Source organism: Eleutherodactylus coqui, chromosome 9 (genome assembly GCF_035609145.1).
Source record: "Eleutherodactylus coqui strain aEleCoq1 chromosome 9, aEleCoq1.hap1, whole genome shotgun sequence".
Classification (NCBI taxonomy): domain Eukaryota; kingdom Metazoa; phylum Chordata; class Amphibia; order Anura; family Eleutherodactylidae; genus Eleutherodactylus; species Eleutherodactylus coqui.
In genome coordinates, this window is record NC_089845.1 from 151,828,497 (window position 1) to 151,848,651 (window position 20,155).

Below are 20,155 nucleotides of genomic sequence, written 5' to 3' on the forward strand. Positions count from 1 at the left end.
CGGGTCTTCTAGCAACTTGCATACAAATCTGCGTACATGCTTAACGGAGCTCATAGGCACGGAATATGCTGTAAAATATAGTATGTTGTGATTTCTCATTTTCTAGTGGAATCAACAATTCCTACCCGCAAGTGTTAGCAAAACTTCAAAAATGAATGCCTTTCAATGCCCACGTATTATATGTGCGGACGGCGATTGTGCAATACCCAATTCAAATCTGCTCGTGTGAGACCGGCCTACTAAAGCCTCTTATCATGAATGGGCTGAATAATTCTGAATCATTAGAAATGGAATTTTGCGTAAGATCTGGAGAAACCTCTTGTTATATTAGTTGTGTTGAGCTTTTTAAATTGTTCTTGTTGGATTTGCTTTTTTTTGTAAACAGCTGAAAGTTTGTTCATTTGGCAAATAAACGTAATTTGTAATGGGGGTTGAAGAATTTTGATTGCAGCTGTAGAGCATACAAAATATCGTGTAACCAGCAGATTTTGGGTCTTTCCCTTAAATCTGCTAGTTTCAGAAAAGTTTAACTTTTTCCCAATTCCATCTAAGTGGACGGGCTCTTCCTGGTGTGATGTCAGAACTGTGCTGCGTGTACTGTGACCAGTTATATGTATTCTCCGCTGCGGCCTCCCCTCCCTCACACTCTTACGCGGTTTCCCTGCAGCTCCATGCCCCTCCTCCCTGTCTAGTATGTACTTATTACTGTAGACTAGAGATGAGCGAACGCGTTCGTCCGAGCTTGATATTCGTGCGAATATTAGGGTGTTCGGGATGTTCGTTATTCGTAACAAACACCATGCGGTGTTCTGGTTACTTTCACTTCCTTCCCTGAGACGTTAGCGCGCTTTTCTGGCCAATTGAAAGACAGGGAAGGCATTACAACTTCCCCCTGTGACATTCAAGCCCTATACCACCCCCCTGCTGTGAGTGGCTGGCGAGATCAGGTGTTCGCCTAATATAAAAGTCGGCCCCTCCCGCGGCTCGCCTCAGATGCCTGGTGAGTTAGATGAGGGACAGTGCTGTTTATACCGGAGCTGCCGTAGGGAAAGAATTGGTAGTTAGTGTAGGCTTCAAGACCCCCCAAAGGTCCTTATTAGGGCCACTGATAGCTGTGTGTTGGCTGCTGTTAGCAGTGGCATTTTTTTTTTCTCAAAATCGGCTCTGCAGAGCGTTGCACCTGGCATTAGGGACAGAAGTGCTGCATAGGCAGGGAGAGTGTTAGGAGTGAGTGTAGCCTTCAAGAACCTCAACGGTCCTTTCTAGGGCCATATTTATCCGTGTGCAGTACTGTCCAGGCTGCTGTTAGCTGTGCTGCATTTTTTTTGGGCTTCTCAAAATCGCCTCTGCAGAGCATTCCACCCTCCATTGATACTGCAGGGAAAGAATTGTATAGGCAGGGCCACAACACAGTTATTATTCATAGAATATACGCAGTGCTGCCTTTTGGTGGAAAAACAAGTGAAAACAAATCTATTTGTCCAGCCTCTGTCCGTCCTTACGGGCGGTGGAGACGTGTGAGCTGCGTGAAGAACAGTGCTAAATCATACGCACCCAGCTACGCTTTACTGCTGGCTTCGCCATTTGCTTTCCTTAATTGGGAAAAAAAATACCTGCTCTGCCAGAGTTATAATAACTCTGCTACCCTCACGTTCTGTGACACATTAGCAGGGACACAGCACAGTTATTAAACTTCTCATGTTCATTGAATATACGCAGTGCTGCCTTTTGGTGGAAAAACAAGTGAAAACAAATCTATTTGTCCAGCCTCTGTCCGTCCTTACGGGCGGTGGACACGTGTGAGCTGCGTGAAAAACATTGCTAAATCATACGCACCCAGCTACGCTTTACTGCTGGCTTCGTCATTTGCTTTCCTTAATTGGGAAAAAAAATACCTGCTCTGCCAGAGTTATAATAACTCTGCTACCCTCACGTTCTGTGACACATTAGCAGGGACACAGCACAGTTATTAAACTTCTCATGTTCATTGAATATACGCAGTGCTGCCTTTTGGTGGAAAAACAAGTGGAAACAAATCTATTTGTCCAGCCTCTGTCCGTCCTTACGGGCGGTGGACACGTGTGAGCTGCGTGAAAAACATTGCTAAATCATACGCACCCAGCTACGCTTTACTGCTGGCTTCGCCATTTGCTTTCCTTAATTGGGAAAAAAAATACCTGCTCTGCCAGAGTTATAATAACTCTGCTACCCTCACGTTCTGTGACACATTAGCAGGGACACAGCACAGTTATTAAACTTCTCATGTTCATTGAATATACGCAGTGCTGCCTTTTGGTGGAAAAACAAGTGAAAACAAATCTATTTGTCCAGCCTCTGTCCGTCCTTACGGGCGGTGGACACGTGTGAGCTGCGTGAAAAACATTGCTAAATCATACGCACCCAGCTACGCTTTACTGCTGGCTTCGCCATTTGCTTTCCTTAATTGGGAAAAAAAATACCTGCTCTGCCAGAGTTATAATAACTCTGCTACCCTCACGTTCTGTGACACATTAGCAGGGACACAGCACAGTTATTAAACTTCTCATGTTCATTGAATATACGCAGTGCTGCCTTTTGGTGGAAAAACAAGTGGAAACAAATCTATTTGTCCAGCCTCTGTCCGTCCTTACGGGCGGTGGACACGTGTGAGCTGCGTGAAAAACATTGCTAAATCATACGCACCCAGCTACGCTTTACTGCTGGCTTCGCCATTTGCTTTCCTTAATTGGGAAAAAAAATACCTGCTCTGCCAGAGTTATAATAACTCTGCTACCCTCACGTTCTGTGACACATTAGCAGGGACACAGCACAGTTATTAAACTTCTCATGTTCATTGAATATACGCAGTGCTGCCTTTTGGTGGAAAAACAAGTGAAAACAAATCTATTTGTCCAGCCTCTGTCCGTCCTTACGGGCGGTGGACACGTGTGAGCTGCGTGAAAAACATTGCTAAATCATACGCACCCAGCTACGCTTTACTGCTGGCTTCGCCATTTGCTTTCCTTAATTGGGAAAAAAAATACCTGCTCTGCCAGAGTTATAATAACTCTGCTACCCTCACGTTCTGTGACACATTAGCAGGGACACAGCACAGTTATTAAACTTAGATTATTCATTCACTAGAGGCAGTGGGGCCTTTCGTTTTCCAAAAAGGGAAAAAATTATATTTGGCCTGCAGTCTTGCGCCAATTTATTTCCTGCCTGTGAAATCAAATCACTGGTAATACAGCATGCTGAGGGGTAGGGGTAGGCCTAGAGGACGTGGACGCGGCCGAGGACGCGGAGGGCCAAGTCAGGGTGTGGGCACAGGCCGAGCTCCTGATCCCGGTGTGTCGCAGCCGACTGCTGCGCGATTAGGAGAGAGGCACGTTTCTGGCGTCCCCACATTCATCGCCCAATTAATGGGTCCACGCGGGAGACGGTTATTAGAAAATGAGCAGTGTGAGCAGGTCCTGTCCTGGATGGCAGAAAGTGCTTCGAGCAACCTATCGTCAACACGCAGTTCTGCGCCGTCCACTGCTGCAAATCCGAATCCTCTGTCTGCTGCTCCTCCTTCCTCCCAGCCTCCTCACTCCACTACAATGACACCTGCTCAGGAGCGGGAACACTCCCAGGAACTGTTCTCGGGCCCCTGCTTAGATTGGGCAGCAGCGGTTCCTCTCCCACCAGAGGAGTTTATCGTCACTGATGCCCAACCATTCGAAAGTTCCCGGGGTCCAAGGGAAGAGGCTGGGGACTTCCGCCAACTGTCTCAACAACTTTCTGTGGGTGAGGACGACGATGACGATCAGACACAGTTGTCTTGCAGTGAGGTAGTAGTAAGGGCAGTAAGTCCAAGGGAGCAGCGCACAGAGGATTCGGAGGAAGAGCAGCAGGACGATGAGGTGACTGACCCCACCTGGTGTGCAACGCTTACTCAGGAGGACAGGTCTTCAGAGGGGGAGTCAAGGGCATCAGCAGGGCAGGTTGCAAGAGGCAGTGCGGTGGCCAGGGCCAGGGGTAGAGGCAGGGCCAGACCGAATAATCCACCAAGTGTTTCCCAAAGCACCCCCTCGCGCCATGCCACCCTGCAGAGGCCGAGGTGCTCTAAGGTCTGGCAGTTTTTCACAGAGACGCCTGACGACCGACGAACAGTGGTGTGCAACCTTTGTTGCGCAAAGCTCAGCCGGGGAGCCAACACCAACAGCCTCACCACCACCACCATGCGCAGACATATGATGGCCAAGCACCCCACAAGGTGGGACGAAGGCCGTTCACCGCCTCTGGTTTGCACCCCTGCCTCTCCCCCTGTGCCCCAACCTGCCACTGAGATGCAACCCCCCTCTCAGGACACAGGCACTACCGCCTCATGGCCTGCACCCACACCCTCATCTCCGCTGTCCTCGGCCCCATCCAGCAGTGTAGTTCAGCGCACCGTTCAGCCGTCGCTTGCGCAAGTGTTCGAGCGCAAGCGCAAGTACGCCGCCACGCACCCGCACGCTCAAACGTTAACCGTCCGCATAGCAAAATTCATCAGCCTTGAGATGCTGCCGTATAGGGTTGTGGAAACTGAGTCCTTCAAAAGTATCATGGAGGCGGCGGCCCCGCGCTACTCAGTTCCCAGTCGCCACTACTTTTCCCGATGTGCCGTCCCAGCCCTGCACGACCACGTCTCCCGCAACATTGTGCGCGCCCTCACCAACGCGGTTACTGCCACGGTCCACTTAACTACGGACACGTGGACAAGCACAGGCGGGCAGGGCCACTACATCTCCCTGACGGCACATTGGGTGAATTTAGTGGAGGCTGGGACAGAGTCAGAGCCCGGGACCGCTCACGTCCTACCCACCCCCAGAATTGCGGGCCCCAGCTCGGTGGTGGTATCTGCGGAGGTGTATGCTTCCTCCACTAAAGCACCCTCCTCCTCCTCCTCCTCCTCCTCTGTCTCGCAATCAAGATGTGTTAGCAGCAGCATGTCGCCAGCAGTCGGTGTCGCGCGGTGTGGCAGCACAGCGGTGGGCAAGCGTCAGCAGGCCGTGCTGAAACTACTCAGCTTAGGCGATAAGAGGCACACGGCCCACGAACTGCTGCAGGGTCTGACACAGCAGACCGACCGCTGGCTTGCGCCGCTGAGCCTCCAACCGGGCATGGTCGTGTGTGACAACGGCCGTAACCTGGTGGCGGCTCTGCAGCTCGGCAGCCTCACGCACGTGCCATGCCTGGCCCACGTCTTTAATTTGGTGGTTCAGCGCTTTCTGAAAAGCTACCCACGCTTGTCAGACCTGCTCGTAAAGGCGCGCCGGCTCTGCGCACATTTCCGCAAGTCCCACACGGACGCTGCCACCCTGCGCACCCTGCAACATCACTTTAAGCTGCCAGTGCACCGACTGCTGTGCGACGTGCCCACACGGTGGAACTCTACGCTCCACATGTTGGCCAGGCTCTATGAACAACGTAGAGCTATAGTCGAATACCAACTCCAACATGGGCGGCGCAGTGGGAGTCAGCCTCCTCAATTCCTTTCAGAAGAGTGGGCCTGGTTGGCAGACATCTGCCATGTCCTTGGTAATTTTGAGGAGTCTACCCAGGTGGTGAGCGGCGATGCTACAATCATTAGCGTCACCATTCCTCTGCTATGCATCTTGAGAAATTCCCTGCAAACCATAAAGGCAGCTGCTTTGCGCTCGGAAACGGGGGCGGGGGAAGACAGTATGCCGCTGGATAGTCAGGGCACCCTCCTGTCTATTTCTCAGCGCGTACAGGAGGAGGAGGAGGAGCATGAGGAGGATGAGGAGGAGGGGGAAGAGACAGCTTGGGCCGCTGCTGACGGTACACCGGCTGATTGCCTGTCATCCTTTCAGCGTGTATGGCCTGAGGAGGAGGAGGAGGAGGAGGAGGAGGATCCTGAAAGTGATCTTCCTAGTGAAGACAGCCATGTGTTGCGTACAGGTACCCTGGCACACATGGCTGACTTCATGTTAGGATGCCTTTCTCGTGACCCTCGCGTTGCACGCATTCTGGCCACTACGGATTACTGGGTGTACACACTGCTCGATCCACGGTATAAGGAGAACCTGCCCACTCTGATTCCCGAAGAGGAAAGGGGTTCGAGAGTGTTGCTATACCACAGGACCCTTGCGGACAAGCTGATGGTAAAATTCCCAGCCGACAGCGCTAGTGGCAGAAGGCGCAGTACCGAGGGCAAGGTAGCAGGGGATGTGCGTAGATCGAGCAGCATGTACATCCCAGGCAGTGCAACAGTCTTTAAGGGCCTGGCCAGCTTTATGGCTCCCCACCAAGACTGTGTCACCGCTCCCCAGTCACGGCTGAGTCGGCGGGAGCACTGTAAAAGGATGGTGAGGGAGTACGTAGCGGATCGCACGACCATCCTTGGTGACGCCTCTGCCCCCTACAACTACTGGGTGTCGAAGCTGGACATGTGGCCTGAACTAGCGCTGTATGCCCTGGAGGTGCTTGCTTGTCCTGCGGCTAGCGTGTTGTCGGAGAGGGTGTTTAGTGCGGCTGGGGGAATCAACACAGATAAGCGTAGCCGCTTGTCAACCGACAGTGCCGACAGGCTAACACTCATCAAGATGAACAAAGGCTGGATTTCCCCAGACTTCTGTTCTCCACCAGCGGACAGCAGCGATACATAAGCAATACGTAGGCTGCACCCGCGGATGGAAGCTACGTTCTCTCTCACCATCCAAAACGGGGACATTTCTGCTTCATCAATCTGTGTCTAATATTCCTCCTCCTCCTCCTCCTCCTGCTCCTCCTCCTGAAACCTCACGTAATCACGCTGAACGGGCAATTTTTCTTAGGGCCACAAGGCTCACTCAAATAATTTTTCAGAACAATTTTTATAAGTTTCAATGCGCTTAAAAGCATTGGAACTTTAACTTGAACCAATTTTTCGTTACACTGGGCTGCCTCCAGGCCTAGTTACCACTTAAGCCACATTAACCAAAGCGATTAATGGGTTTCACCTGCCCTCTTGGCTGGCCATGGCCAATTTTTGGGATGTACATTAGTACTGTTGATACAGCAATTTTTGTGGGCCCTCGCCTACAGTGTAATCAAATTAATTTTTAGGCCACCTGCATTACAGCTGACGTTACCTCAGCTGTGTTGGGCAATGCAATGGGATATTTTTGTGTACCGCCGGTGGGTTCCAGGGAGCCACCCATGCTGTAGGTGCACACTGAGTTTTTAATACATCTGTACACTTCTAAAGAACCCGTCTGACTGGGGCATGCAGTGTGGGCCGAAGCCCACCTGTATTACGCACGACATTACTACCTCAGCTGTGTTGGGCAATGCAATGGGATATTTCTATGTACCGCCGGTGGCTTCCTGGCACCCACCCAGGCAGTGGGTCCACAGGGAGTTTAACCTACATGTGTCCACTTGTAAAGAACCCCAGTCTGACTGGGGCATGCAGTGTGGGCCGAAACCCACCTGCATTAACCCTTTCCAGTCCACTGTGTGACCTGTGAAGACATTAGGGTTTAAGGCTGTACAGCTCCGTTGTTGGTAGACGTCCGTCGGGGTTCTCTTACTGTATATTGCCAGCCTCTCTGCTGTCGGAGCCTATCCTACGTGTCAGCTCATGCAGTACTGGCTTTAGCCAGCATATAGCGCCGTTGTATAACAGCAGAAAAAGAGTAAGCCCCCTAGGAAAACCATATACAAATTGGATTGGAAAGGGTTAAGCACAACATTACTACCTCAGCTGTGTTGGGCAATGCAATGGGATATTTCTATGTACCGCCGGTGGCTTCCTGGCACCCACCCATGCTGTAGGTGCACACGGAGTTTTTACTACATCTGTACACTTATAAAGAACCCCAGTCAGACTGGGGCATGCAGTGTGGGCCGAAGCCCACCTGCATTAAGCACGACATTACTACCTCAGCTGTGTTGGGCAATGCAATGGGATATTTCTGTGTACCGCCGGTGGGTTCCAGGGAGCCACCCATGCTGTGGGTCGACAGGGACTTCACAATAGGGAGTTGTACCTGCCTGTGTCTATGAATTAAAAAGCCCGGTCTGACTGGGGCATGCAGACACCTTGACAGAATGAATAGTGTGTGGCACATAGGTTCCCCATTGCTATGCCCACGTGTGCAGCTCCTGATGGCGGTGGCACAGGATTCTATTTCTCATTGCTTCTGTACAGCATTGTGGGCTATCGCTCCGCCACTTTTAAAGAGGGTCGCTGCCTAGCCGTGCCAACCTCTGCAGTGTGTGCCTGCGGTCCCTCGTCATGGCAGACGCAATTCTAAATAGACATGAGCGTGGTGTGGCATGAGGGCAGCTGAAGGCTGCCCAGGGACACTTTGGTGTGCGCTGTGGGGGGGAGGGGGGGCGGTTGGGCAGCATGTAACCCAGGAGAAGTGTCAGTGGAGTGTCATGCAGGCAGTGATTGTGCTTTGTTGGAGGTAGTGTGGTGCTTAGCAAAGGTATGCCATGCTAATGAGGGCTTTTCAGAAGTAAAAGTTGTTGGGAGGGGGGGGGGGCCCACTCTTGCCGGTATTGTGGCTTAATAGTGGGACCTGTGAACTTGAGATGCAGCCCAACACGTAGCCCCTCGCCTGCCCTATCCGTCACTGTGTCATTCCCATCACTTTCCTGAATTGCCCAGATTTTCACACATGAAAACCTTAGCGAGCATCGGCGAAATACAAAAATGTTCTGGTCGCCCATTGACTTCAATGGGGTTCGTTGTTCGAAACGAACCCTCGAGCATCACGGGAAGTTCGTTCCGAATAACGAACACCCGAACATTTTGGTGTTCGCTCATCTCTACTGTAGACTTATTTGTGGGAGGAGGTTTGTGGACATTTCTTTTATAGATCTTGCATGAGTTGTTAATCTTACCATATCCCTCGTTGGAGAGGTCCATGACTGGGATTATGGGGCGCTCACTGAACTGCTCGGCATTATTTACTAGGGCCTCTTTTACTGTCTCATATCCGCACAAAACAATCACAGGTTCTGACATTTTCCAGATGGTGAATACTGAGCCGTATTTCTGGCTGAGCTGATGGAAGAAAAAAATGTGAGAAATTAACAAATCAGCTGACGTACATTTTTTTTTACAGAAAACTAACCATTTCCAACAGTGTTGTCCTACACAGAATAACTGGATGCATCATCTTTAGTAGCAAAAATTATAATAGACTCCTTCCTATAATTTGATTATATAGAGACAATGGGGCTTATCTACTAATACTGTCTAAAATTTAGACAGTGCACACTTAGACTGAATGATAAATCTGTTGAATTTTAAGACTATTTAGTCTAAGTTTAGACCACTTATTAGTTAGCTGCGCCCATTTTTTGTTCAAGTTGGAAAAACTGCCTAAAAGTGTCTAAAAGCACATGAGAAATACGCCACAAGCATATAAAACAGTTTTCTGGCATAATTTGTGCTAGAAAACTGTCGTATTTGGAATAGTAAATAAGACCAATTGTTGTTAACAATTAGAGATGAGCGAACGTACTCGGATAGGCACTACTCGTCCGAGTAATGTGCCTTATCCGAGTACCGCTGTACTCGTGCAGAAAGATTCGGGGCGCTCCGCTGCTGACAGGTGAGTCGCAGCGGGGAGCGGGGCAGAGCGGCCGGGAGAGAAGGAGAGAAAGATCTCCCCTCCGTTCCTCCCCGCTCTCCCCTGCAGCTCCCCGCTCCGCAGCGCGTCCCGAATCTTTCTGCACGAGTACAGCGGTACTCGGATAAGGCACATTACTCGGACGAGTAGTGCCTATCCGAGTACGTTCGCTCATCTCTATTAACAATGTAAAGACAAGCAAGTGCTTCCAGTTAAACCTAACTCATGCAGTGTAGATACAGAACAAGCAAAGACAATAGGTAGCTGTCAACTGACTTCATGTTAAAGGATAGACATTCCCTAATCCTAATTCCGCCTGGCCTTCACTTGGCAAATAAAGCCAATCTTGTGTCCAGCTGGAAGTGTAACAAGGCCAGCTGGACAAAAGATTAGAGAACTGGACTTCGCTTATAGCAGTCGCCTTTTCTTGGTATAATAGTGTCTCTTGGCACTCAGATACCCCCAGGATTTACAGTAGAGCCAAATTATGTAATATCTGGACATTGAAATTAACAATAATACGAAACATGTGTTAATACTACTTGGTAAAAAAAATGCAAGAATGTGTGAATAGCTGGAGCAGAGACAAGCAAAACCAAGCTGCATGTAGTGACTGAGGAAGTCTGAACATTAGAGGAGAGTGGTTGCAGATCCCAGTGAGAGGAGAGGAGCTACATACCCCAATGTGCAGAGGAGACGTGATACAGATCCCAGTGAGAGGAGAAGAGTGGCTGCAGACCCCAGTGAGAAAAGAGCAGCTCAAGCCACCAGTAAGCAGAGGATAGGAGCTGCAGTCCCCATTGAGAGAACAGCTGCAGACCCCGGTGATTAAAGGAGAGGGGCTGCAGACCCTAGTGAGCAGAGGAGAGGGCTGCAGACCCTAGTGAGAAGTGGAAAGGGACTGCAGCCCCTAGTGAGCAGAGGAGGGGGCTGCAGACCCTAGTGAGCAGACCCTAGTGAGCAGAGGAGAGGGGCTGCAGACCCCAGTGAGCGATGGAGAGGGGCTGCAGACCCTAGTGAGCAGACCTAGTGAGCAGAGGAGAGGGGCTGCAGACCCCAGTGAGCGATGGAGAGGGGCTGCAGACCCCAGTGAGTGATGGAGAGGGGCTGCAGACCCCAGTGAGTGATGGAGATGGGCTGCAGACCTCAGTGAGTGGAAGAAAGAGGGTCTGCAGACCCCAGCAACTAGAAGATGCAGACTAAAGTGAGTGTGTGATCTTGTGTCATGTGTTTCTCATGTGCAAACAAACACAGAAGGAGGCTTAATATTTTTTCTAGAAAAACAGCTGATGCTCTCCACTTTTTTGTGCACCCATTGACTTTCATGAGTGACCATCATCTGAGAAGTTGGACAAGAATATCGACATGCTGTGTTTTTTTTTTACAGTCCATATGAAAAATGCATGTTTGTATACCCCCGATGACTGTAATAGGACATGTAACAATGACTGGTGGGACTGTAACAGTGTGCTGTTCACATACAGTCAGTGGTAAATACAGACAGCACACAGATGTGCATTTGCTCACGTAAATAAGCCCTCAGTTGTGTGAGCAGAACAAAGAGAAATAGTTTCCAGCTTTTGAATAAACATAATTGCAATGACCGAGTCAAGCGCGCCAAAGTGAGTGAGACTATGAGGTTTGCAGAAGGGTTGTCAGGTGGCTCTGTGGTCCCTCCAGACAGTGATGCTAAAAATGCTGTGCTCGGGGGTTGTGCAGCGACCCAAGGAACATACTGTGATACACTTACAGGAAGGCCTGTTTTGTCACTCTTGACAGCAGTACTCCAACCAGGACTCTCGGGATGGAATGCTGACGAAATAAATGAGATGAGTCTGGTAGCTTGTGGCAGTAAACTGGGAGTATGCAGATTTACTAAGCTGAAATTGGAAACAGGTGAACAGTGCAAAATCTCCAATACAGTACTTGGTGTTACAGGGCTAAACAGCAGTATGCAGATTCAACATGTTGTAGAATAAAGCAATATTTAGTTGTGTAGAAACTAACTTCAACGCCCTTTCCTTTCCTGTTCTATTTCACTGACACAGAACTGAAACCGATTCTGAAATACAATTTTCCCACCATTTGCTTTGGCTAAAGGGATGATTAAATTAAATAAAGTATTGATGAAGCAGAGTGTAAGGTAGCTGTTAGACTAATCCTGGCTTTGAGTTCACCGGGTAGCTTTCAGACTCACTGTTTTGGTGGAAGACTGACCTCTGAAAGATCCTCCTCCTCTCTGCTGTGAAACACCAAGAGAGCAGAATGAATCCTTGCTCTACCTTGGGAAGAATGTAAAGATAACTGTTTTCTCTCTCTGGCATGAGTACCTCCTCCTACTCGGACATGACCTCCAACTCTCTCCTCTAACTGCTCATTCTATCCTCCTTTTGTAACCTATTCTTCCCACACTTTCTTAACTCCTCCCTCTGCTGCATAGGGACTTATGTCTTCTTTAACGCCCTTGGACTCTGCACTAGTGAGTTTGAAGCTGACTTTCAGCCAATAGGACACCAGCTGACATCAGGCTAAACTCAAGGCATAGAAGAGAGGAAGAAACAGAGTTTCTCAGACGTACAACAACTTCTATGTCCAAGGATGGCACATAGAAAGGTGAGACAGGACAAGTGTTGCTGTGAATGTTCCTGTTCATGATGCCAAATGTGGAATAGGGCGCTACAGCAGAGTCCTCCAGATTGGCCGACAGGTGTTGTAGGCATCGGGGTCAGGGGCATACCTGAGTCAGATGATGCAATGTCCTCCTCTGGGTACCTAGTATCCACTTTATCCGCCCAGCTCACCACCATTTTTTCAGCAACCATTTTGCCCTCTGCTTTTGATAACCAGTTTACCTTCTGTCCCTCATCACCGTGGGTAGTAACTGAGTCCACATTTATTAGTAACTCTTAATAGTATTTTATTCAATGATATGTGGCTTTTCTCAATGGGCCCAGGGGTGACACACTCAATGGAGTCAGGAAGACGTCCGCACCTTTTTCGCTACTGGTAGATATTGGATTTACTCTCGCAGTACTCACTACACACCAGTTTGGACTAGCACACTCCTAATCTGAGAGGGGGTGGGCACCATCCCAGCTTTTATATTATTTTCTGGGCTCCAGGGAAACAGGACACAGAGTGCCACACCCAGTGCCAGAGCATAGAGTGCTTAAACTAAACAGTGGTTACAACAGACTCTTTGCAAAAAGACAATACAAACATAGAATCATAGAATGGTAGAGTTGGAAGGGACCTCCAGGGTCATCTGGTCCAACCCCCTGCTCAGTGCAGGATTTACTAAATCATCCCAGACAGATATTTGGCCAGCCTTTGTTTGAACACTTCCATTAAAGGAGAACTTACCACCTCCTGTGGTAACCTGTTTCACTCATTGATCACCCTCACCATCATATTAGAAAGTTTTTTCTAATATCTAATCTGTTTTTTCTAATATCTAATCTGTGTCTCCTCCTTTTCAGTTTCATCCCATTGCTTGTAGTCTTTCCTTGTGCAAATGAGAATAGGGCTGAACCTTCTGCAGTGTGACAACCCTTCAGATATCTGCAGACAGCTATTAAGTATCCTATCAGCCTTCTTTTCTGCAAGCTAAACAGTCCCAGATCCTTTAACCGTTCTTCATAGGACATGATTTGCAGACCGCTTACCATCTTGGTAACTCTTCTATGAACTTGCTCCAGTTTGTCTATGTCTTTTTTAAAGTGGGGTGCCCAGAACTGGACCCAGTATTCCAGATGAGGTCTGACTAAGGAAGAGTAGAGGGGATCATTACCTCACGTGATCTAGACTCTATGCTTCTCTTAATACATCCCAGAATTGTGTTTGCCTTTTTGGCTGCTGCATCACATTGTTGACTCATGTTCAGTCTATGATCTATTAGTATACTCAAGTCTTTTTCACATGTGCTGCTGCTTAGCCCAATTCCTCCCATTCTGTATGTGTTTTTTTCATTTTTCTTGCCCAGATGTAGGACTTTGCATTTCTTCTTGTTAAATACCATTCTGTTAGTCGCTGCCCACTGTGCAAGCTTTTCTAGATCTTTTTGAATACTATTTTTCTCTCTCTCTCTCTCTTCCCTAGTGTTAGCTAATCCTCCTAGCTTTGTGTCATCAGCAAATTTGATCAGTTTCCCATCAATTCCCTTCTCCAGATCATTTGTGTTCAACAACACTGAGCCTAGAACAGAGCCTTGTGGTGCCCTACTTGATACATTCTTCCATTTGGATGTGCAGCCATTTATGACCTCTCTTTGAGTACGATCCCTCAGCCAGTTCTGAATCCACCTAACAGTTGCTTTGTCAATCCCATATTTGGTCATTTTTTCAATAAGTATAGTATAAGATACTTTGTCAAATGCTTTACTAAGGTCAAGAAAACCATATCTACTGCATTTCCCTGATCAACCCAGTCAGTGATATTATCATAGAAGGAAATTAGATTAGTCTGGCATCATGGTACAACGCTTCCATTGATTTCAATGAGGCCTCGCAGACCTGTGCTCGAACAAAGTGTTTTCTAATGCCACAATTCAAGCGCTTTCTGCTTTATTGTGGCTGTTTTTGCGCTTTTTAACACACCTTATTGCCCATCACAATGATGGGGTGCGTTAAAAAGTGCTGTGAATGCTGTGACATGCGTTTGAAAACCGGTAAAAAACACCGCCATCAAAATCGCAGAGTTTTGCCGACGCCATGTGTGAAAGTGGCCTAAGGGCTCATTCCCACTCGTGTATACACAGCCCTAGCTCTCTGCTGGCAGAGACCTAGCAGAGACCGCGTATGGGCTGAGTATGCACTGCGCATGTCCAGGAATCTGACGTCACAGACATGCGCAGTGTGATTCTTTTTTTTCAAATTTGTTACGAAACACTGCCCTCTCGCAATGCCTGCGTAGGGACAACGTTTCATATAGAGCCCATAGAAGGGCGGCGTATCATATGTAGAGAAAAAGAGCATGCTGCGATTTATTTCTCTGCCGTATGTACACGCTGGTGTGCATGGTAGAATGAAAGTCCACTGACTTTGATTGATTCTATTCACCGCATATCATGTGTGCATAATATGCGGTGAAAAAACGTCCATGGACATTAGCCCTTAGGACTCATTTACATGGGCATATGAGAACAGCACTGCGAGTCTATGCCAAGAGAGATCACGTTTGACTGCGTATGGCACAGCGCAAGCCCGTGTATGCACAATATATTATATTTTTTGTAATTCCCCACTCTGTTCAGAGTGGCAGTGCATATGAAAACGCTGCCCATACACAATGTATTGTGTATGGGCAGCGTATCATATGTAGCCTATACAAGTGTATAGGGTTCATGCTACGTGGTATGCAGAGAAATACAGCGAAGCGCAGCCATGTTCCCGTGTGAGAAACTATACCAGACCTCCGTGTGGTGTTTTCTTCTTATCGCCGGCAGCGGGGCAAGTGGGGTGGGCCTGATTGGTGCTGTACTTAGAATTACCCTGACAGACGAGATTTACAAAAGTCTCGTTCCCACAGAGCGAAAAAGCTAATATGTGGCGTGGAATTCAAATCCGCCACATGTCAGTTATGGTGCTGCGAACTCTCTTATCTCTATAAGGTGAGATTTCCGCAGCAGAAAACAGGCTGAAAAGCCACCTCAAAACCCGTGCCAAATGGCGCGGGTTTTGAAGCGGCCTTTCCGCTGCGGGAATCTCACTGAATTTCTTACTGTGGACATTACGCAAGATTTCCGTTCTGTGAGAACCCAGCCTACGACTCTGGCAAAGCTCCTGATTACAAATTGTGCATTGAGGCCGATTTCATACAGGTGATCGCGATTTTACCGTGAGAAAATCGCCGCAAAATTGATTCTTTGTTCACGTGATTTTACAGGGTCAGCAATGCTTTTTCTTGAGAATAACCTTACATTACTGCCGCCCGCAATAGAATCACGTGATTTTTTATTGCGAAAGTCAACAGGATTTGCTAATGTTAAAAACACATTGCATCGCATGAAAAATTGCAAGTTCGTGCAATGCGATACGATAAACAAGGAGGCTCCATAGGGAAACATGGGGGTTAAAAAATAGCACATCGCAGAAAGATAGAGCATGCGCCGTTTTTCTTTCTTGCATTGCATCAGTGAAAACATAGCTAATGTGAAGGAAACCATTGGAAAGCATGGGTTTCACAAACATGCGTTTTCTTACGCTATCACATCGCCAAAAGATCATGTGATTTTTGTCGCCCATGTGAAACTGGCCTTATGGGTCTTTTTAAAGATCAGTAATGTAGCTAAAAGTTATGTACAAGAAGCGTCCGGGCCCATGAGCCTCTAGCTACACCCTTGGAGCAGCCCATACATCCGCTGATCTCTATGTTTATGATGTATGAGCAGCAGGACATCAGGATATGTGCTCTACCCAGCGTGCACTGCATCATTTCTACCTGTAGACACTTACCTTTGGGAAGTTCTTGGTGGAGGCGCTCAGGTCCATGTATTTGGGGGTTCCCAGCACAGGAATTGGGGTAGGCCCTGGAGGTAATGACTGGTTTCCATGTTGTTTGGACCATGAGAGGAAAATGCAGATGGTGAGGAGAAGGACTAAAGAAAGAGTGAGGATGGTGAACAGATCCATTGCTCCTAGGATTAGAAGCAGACAAGGGGTTAGACTATTGTTTCTACAATGTACTCCCTGAACTCTGAAGTTGATCATCGTAACACAGTAGCATATTATGTTAGGCTGAACTAGATGGACATGTGTTTTTTTCAGCCTATTACACCCCAATGTTGATCCAGAGAAAGGCAAAATAAATTATGCAGTAGAAGCCACATTTTCATAATTTAAGGGAAAATATTTCCTTCCCAACTCCAAGCCTGGCAATCAGAATAATCCCCAGATCACCGACCCTTCTGAAGTAATTAATGACTATAACACGCAATATTGTATCACACAAGAAAGGCGTCCAGGCCCCTCTTGTACTTTTTTGGTGAGTTCACCATCACCACATCATCAGGCAAAGAGTTCCATAGTTTCACTGCTTTTACAGTAAAGAACCCCTTTCTGTGTTGGAGTAGAAAGCTTCTCTCCTCTAGACGTAGAGGGCGCCCCCATGATATAGTCACAGTCCTGTGTATAAATAGATGAAATATTTACACTACCGTTCAAAAGTTTGGGGTCACATTGAAATGTCTTTATTTTTGAAGGAAAAGCACTGTACTTTTCAATGAAGATAACTTTAAACTACCCCTAACTTTAAACAAATGCACTCTATACATTGCTAATGTGGTAAATGACTATTCTAGCTGCAAATGTCTGGTTTTTTGTGCAATATCTACAAAGGTGTATAGAGGCCCATTTCCAGCAACTATCACTCCAGTGTTCTAATGGTACAATGTGTTTGCTCATTGGCTCAGAAGGCTAATTGATGATTAGAAAACCCTTGTGCAATCATGTTCACACATCTGAAAACAGTCTAGCTCGTTACAGAAGCTACAAAACTGACCTTCCTGTGAGCAGATTGAGTTTCTGGAGCATCACATTTGTGGGGTCAATTAAACGTTCAAAATGGCCAGAAAAAGAGAACTTTCATCTGAAAGTCGACAGTCTATTCTTGTTCTTAGAAATGAAGGCTATTCCATGCGAGAAATTGCTAAGAAATTGAAGATTTCCTACAACGGTGTGTACTACTCCCTTCAGAGGACAGCACAAACAGGCTCTAACCAGAGTAGAATAAGAAGTGGGAGGCCGCGTTGCACAACTAAGCAAGAAGATAAGCACATTAGAGTCTCTAGTTTGAGAAACAGACGCCTCACAGGTACCCAACTGGCATCTTCATTAAATAGTACCCGCAAAACACCAGTGTCAACATCTACAGTGAAGAGGCGGCTGCGGGATTTTGGGCTTCAGGGCAGAGTGGCAAAGAAAAAGCCATATCTGAGACTGGCCAATAAAAGAAAAAGATTAAGATGGGCAAAAGAACACAGACATTGGACAGAGGAAGACTGGAAAAAAGTGTTGTGGACGGATGAATCCAAGTTTGAGGTGTTTGGATCACAAAGAAGAACGTTTGTGAGACGCAGAACAAATGAAAAGATGCTGGAAGAATGCCTGACGCCATCTGTTAAGCATGGTGGAGGTAATGTGATGGTCTGGGGTTGCTTTGGTGCTGGTAAGGTGGGAGATTTGTACAGGGTAAAAGGGATTCTGAATAAGGAAGGCTATCACTCCATTTTGCAACGCCATGCCATACCCAGTGGACAGCGCTTGATTGGAACCAATTTCATCCTACAACAGGACAATGACCCTAAACACACCTCCAAATTGTGCAAGAACTATTTACAGCAGAAGCAGGCAGCTGGTATTCTATCGTTAATGGAGTGGCCAGCGCAGTCACCAGATCTGAACCCCATTGAGCTGTTGTGGGAGCAGCTTGACCGTATGGTACGCCAGAAGTGCCCATCCAACCAATCCAACTTGTGGGAGATGCTTCTAGAAGCGTGGGGTGCAATTTCTCAAGCTTACCTCAACAAATTAATAGCTAGAATGTCAAAGGTGTGCAATGCTGTAATTGCTGCAAAAGGAGGATTCTTTGACGAAAGCAAAGTTTGATGTAAAAACAATGTTATTTCAAATACAAATCATTATTTCTAACCTTGTCAATGTCTTGACTCTATTTTCTATTCATTTCACAACGCATGGTGGTGAATAAGTGTGACTTTTCATGGAAAACACAAAATTGTTTGGGTGACCCCAAACTTTTGAACGGTAGTGTATATACAGTTATTAGGTCACCCCTCAGCTATCTTTTCTAAAGTGAATAATTCCAATTTTGATAACCTCTCTGGGTTTTGCAATCCGCCCATTCCATTTATTACTTTAGTTACCTGTATTTGCACCGGCTCCAGCTCTGGTATGTCCTTCCTGAGTACCGGTGCCCAATACACAATATTCCATGAGTGATCTGACCGGTGATTTGTAAATAGGAAGAACAATGTTCTCGTCATGTCCCCAGACCACTTTTGATGCACCCCATGATCTGATTTGCCTTGGGAGCAGCTGCCTGACACTGGTTGCTCCAGTTAAGCTTACAATAAACTAGAACCCCCAAGTCTTTTTCCATGTCAGTGTTCCCCAGTGGTTTCCTATTTAGTGTGTAATGGTGATGTGTATTTCCCTGCCCATGTGCAGAACCGCACATTTATTAGTGTAAAACTAATTTGTGCCCAAGGCCCCAACTTATTAAGATCCATTTGCAATCGCATTCTGTCCTCTCTTAATTTAGTTACTTTAGTTACAGTTTAGTATTATCTGCAAATATTGATATTTTACTGTGCAATTCTTCTACCAGGCCATTAATAACTATATTAAAAAGAATAGGACCCCCTGTGGTATCCCACTATAATGGTGACCAAGTCAGAGTATGTATGATTAATAACCCCCCTCTGCTTTCTATCACTGAGCCACTTACTTACTTCCTCACACGCATTCTCACCCAGACCAAACCATTTTATATGCAATATTTTATGTGGTACAGTATCATACGCTTTGGAAAATTCAAGATATACCGGATCCAATAGCTTTCCCCAGTCCAGTCTAGAACTTCAATCCTTGTAGAGACTGATCAGATTGGTTTGACAGGAGCGATCTCTCATAAACCCATGCTGATATGGAGTTATACACATATTTTCATTGAGGTACTCAGCAGCTCTTAGAAACCCCTTAAACATTTCACCCACAATATAAGACTTACCGGCCTGTAGTTTCCAGGTTCACTTTTTGACCCCTTTTTGAATTTTGGCACCACATTTGCTGTGCCCTAATTCAGTGGAACAGACCCATTAATATAGAGTCTTTTAATGTAAGAAACAATGGTCTGTCTAACATATCACTGAATTCCCTTAAAACCCATCGGGACCTGGCGATTTGTCTATTTTAATCTTTTTAAGGCGGCTCTGTACTTATTCCTGGGTTAAACTGATTGCATTTTGTGGAGAGCTTACTTTATAAATCTGCATTTCACCTGACAATTAAAAAAAACCTTCGCAGTCTAGACTATTCTAAAATATTTATATTTTATTGAAGATTCGTTAAAAACATATAGCACCATAGGGCACACCTAACAAACCAAAACACAAATCAAAAAATGAACTAGAATCGTTGGCTGTCACTTAATGTATCTCATTAGTGAGTAACTAACCATAGATTTCAAAGACTTGATATCGCAGCTCAAATGTTTTGACTGATGTATTTTGAACTGAAATCGTTGGCCGTCACTTAAGTGTCCAACTAGTGAGTCGCCAACATTGGTTTTCGAAAGCTTATTGTAGCAGCTCAGATGTTTTGACTAGTATGTTACCCTAGCCCCCTAGTGAGGCGGGCTCAATGTTAAACCAAGCACCTCTCCTCATACATTGGGTCAGGCATACAAGGAGCAGCAAAGGTAATGATTGCTTGTAACCTTTTTGCTTTCCAAACTGATATGCGTATTGAGACTTCTTTGGGCTGGGTTCACACGGGGCGGATTTGCCACGGAAATTCCATCTGGGATTTCGCTACGGCAAATCC

General features: G+C 46.9%; 1 protein-coding gene across 1 annotated transcript in view; it reads right to left on the minus strand.

Annotated features, from left to right (window-relative positions):
- Window positions 1-20,155, minus strand: part of LOC136578524 (cytochrome P450 2C39-like) — a 68,356-nt gene that overhangs the window by 46,868 nt on the left and 1,333 nt on the right. The window contains exons 2-3 of the mRNA XM_066578651.1: window positions 16,049-16,230; window positions 8,863-9,025 (exon numbers count right to left, since the gene is read on the minus strand). Of these exons, the coding sequence (XP_066434748.1) occupies window positions 8,863-9,025; window positions 16,049-16,225 (340 nt within the window). The 5' untranslated portion in view covers window positions 16,226-16,230. The remainder of the gene's footprint in view (window positions 1-8,862; window positions 9,026-16,048; window positions 16,231-20,155) is intronic.